General features: G+C 42.7%; 1 protein-coding gene across 1 annotated transcript; it reads left to right on the top strand.

Moving 5' to 3' along the window:
* The first annotated feature begins 286 nt into the window (after positions 1-286).
* LOC149841156 (calmodulin-like protein 3) lies at positions 287-952 on the top strand. Its single transcript, XM_090005202.1, has one exon. The coding sequence runs from the start codon at positions 287-289 to the stop codon at positions 950-952; it is 666 nt and encodes a 221-aa protein (XP_089861328.1).
* The last annotated feature ends 1,943 nt before the right edge of the window (positions 953-2,895 follow it).

Here is a 2,895-nt window from a genome sequence, read left to right as displayed (position 1 = left end):
TCTCTACTTTTCCTCTACTAAATCTGGTCTGTGTTTGTTTTACAGAATCTCTCACAACCATCTCTCCCTAGTTATCAATCCTACAAACGCCCCCAGAAAATCCAACTACTGACAACGACGTTATATAATAATTTCCTTCCATGATCTCCATCCGATCGTAACTAAGCTTCCACGAAATTGCACCACCCCAAGTCATGCAAACTCCTATAAAACCCCCTTTTCCTCTTCCCTCACTCCCCATCAGTCCACCTCTCCATTTTCTGGCAACCGGAAAACTTTTCAGACCATGAAGTTCAGTGATCTCAAACAAACTGGGACGTCTAAGGTGAGGGCTAATTCCTCATCAGCCAGAAGTAGCCCTCCTATCTTTTGCTCATCGGCCTCAGTCGAGTTGCCGCCGAGCCGAGCCGGGATGCCCAAGGGTGTCTTGGCCTCTCCGAGACGGCTCAAGCCGATGAAGGAGACGAAGCCGTCGGCTTCGACCGAGATGACCTACGGTTCGCCCTTGAATGGCGGTTATTACTCACCGTCGGCACATTGGGAGGTCGATCAGGTGTTCAAGATCTTCGACAAGGACGGAGACGGGAAGATCTCTTGCTACGAGCTCGGCTCGATTCTGAGACGACTCGGCGACGAGGCGAGCAACGACGATGTGGTGAAGATCGTGAACGAAGCGGACGTCGACGGCGATGGCTTCATCAGCATGGAGGAGTTTGAGAGGTTAAGCGCGGTGGAGTCGGAGGCTGCCGGAGCCGACTTGGTCGACGCATTTAACGTGTTCGACACAGACCGAGACGGTAAGATATCGGTTTACGAGCTGCACCGAGTCTTTGTGGCTCTTGGTGATGAGGATTGCACGCTGGAAGAATGTCTGAGGATGGTCAAGACAGTGGACAGAGATGGTGATGGCTACGTTAGCTTCGAAGATTTTGTCACCATGATGACAAGATAATCAAACGTAGTGCTTGTTGCATTTTGGAATAAGAATTAAAGTAGGGAATAAGAATTAAAGTAGCTAAGATGGTGTTGTGTTGTCCTAAGTGAGTTGGGTCTTTGAGTGTTTGGTCTGAACAAGCTGCATGTAACTGCGCTTAATTGAGAGTGGTTAATCATATATGTGTACAGGGACCGTGATCCCTAGATTGCTTGCTTAAGGATTGTTTTTAGTTAGAGTTTGATAAGAAAATAGTGCTTCCTTCCTAAGACGGTCAACATGCATGCAGGTTTTCTTGGTGATTTAAAATTCAGTACGGTGGACAAATCACAAATTTTTTATTTAAAAATCATATTTATTTGTAGGAAAAAATATGATCCAAGGGTTCGTTCTTATTGAATATGGACCATGTTGAATCCATCTATTAAGGTCTGGCTAAAAGTTTTTTAAATCCTATGATCAAATTAAGGTCACTTTCCAAGAAGCTCCATTCGAATGGAGCAAAGCTACACAATTCGTTAATGCTTAAGAAACTTTATGCTTTATAAACTTGTCTTTTTCATGAAGGATTACTTGCCAAAAAACAGAGGTTTTGATAATATTTTATACCATTTTCTGCTCGTTTCTGTTATAGTTTCTTATTTGCTTTCCTTTATGCTTCCCAACTGATTCTTGTTTTGTGCATCGATCCAAGCTTTTCTTAAACACCATGTTTCTCGCTTATGCTTCATGCATCACTAGCGGTGTAACTGGGTCATGTCGGGTCAGGTCTTGTAATACCCGGTTCTAAATTGGGTTTAAAAGTTAGACCCCAAACCCCACTCGTTCTGATTTGGGTTCAGGTGAGTCCAGGTATAGCTGGAAAATATATATGGATTCAAATGGATTAACGGGTTGGGGTATATATATTTGGTCCGGTCTTGAATCGACCCCATTTTTAATTGGGTCTAAGAATTAGAACCAAAATCAAATCATTTTTTATTCAAGACGAGGTTTGGGTTAGGGTGTGATTGAAAAGTGTAGGCCCATATGGGTTAACAGGGTCGTCGTGTATGATCAGTTCAGGTCTTTAACGGGTTCAGGTTAATTTCGGCTTCGGCTCGAGTTTTTGTACGATGGATAATTTTTCTTAAAAAACAAAACAAAACAAGCCCACCTGCTTTTATTTGGAAGAACACCAATTAACAATGAAATTTAAGATATTGATGAAAAATTGATAGCAAACAATAGATTAAAAAATCGAATAAAATTATCGTAAAGTACAACTTTGCTTGTGATAGGAAGGTTATACCACTTAAGTGGTTTTCAAGTATAGTAAAAAGTGTAATTGTCCTCTTGTACTACTGGTAACATCATTTCTACCATGGACTGTAGGTTCTATAGCAATTCTCTTCACACACCGACATCACTAGAAAAGGAGTGATTGTAAAGACTTAAGTACCCTGAAGATGATTATTTAAGACTCAGTCTTTGCACTGCAGGATTATCCGAGAAAAAAATCTCTCCTAGAGGAGGCCATGAACATCAACCCTCTCTCTCTCTCTCTTCTCTTTCTGCTTCTGTGCACATCCAACAGAAGATCCTACATTGCTCCATCAAGCACCGACTGACCTGCACATTGACTGTTGTGGAGCCTGATTCATAGTTTTTACTCTTACAGGAGGAGGGTTTGGGGGCTCCTCTCAGCGTGGGTAGCATTATTCAACTTGATTCGTTGTGGAGTCTGATTTAGAGTTTTTACCCTTACAGGAGAGGGGTCTAAGGGCTTCTCCCAACATGGGTAGCATCATTCAACTTGAAGAGTTATGGAGCCCGATTCAGAGTTTTTACCCTTACAGAAGGGGGGTTTGAGGGCTCCTCCCAGCGTGGGTAGCATCATTCAACTTTATGAGTTGTGGAGCTTGATTCAAAGTTTTTGCCCTTATAGGAGGAGGGTTTGGGGGCTCCTCCCAGCGTAGATA

The sequence above is a fragment of the Nuphar pumila genome, chromosome 4 (assembly GCF_984573655.1).
Source record: "Nuphar pumila chromosome 4, dmNupPumi1.hap1.1, whole genome shotgun sequence".
In the NCBI taxonomy this organism is placed as follows: Eukaryota; Viridiplantae; Streptophyta; class Magnoliopsida; order Nymphaeales; family Nymphaeaceae; genus Nuphar; species Nuphar pumila.
This window is presented reverse-complemented; position numbering and strand designations above follow the sequence as displayed.

What these genes read in the sequence shown, in the direction of transcription:
- LOC149841156 (XM_090005202.1), top strand. Translation starts at nt 287, where the DNA reads ATGAAGTTCAGTGATCTCAAACAAACTGGGACGTCTAAGGTGAGGGCT.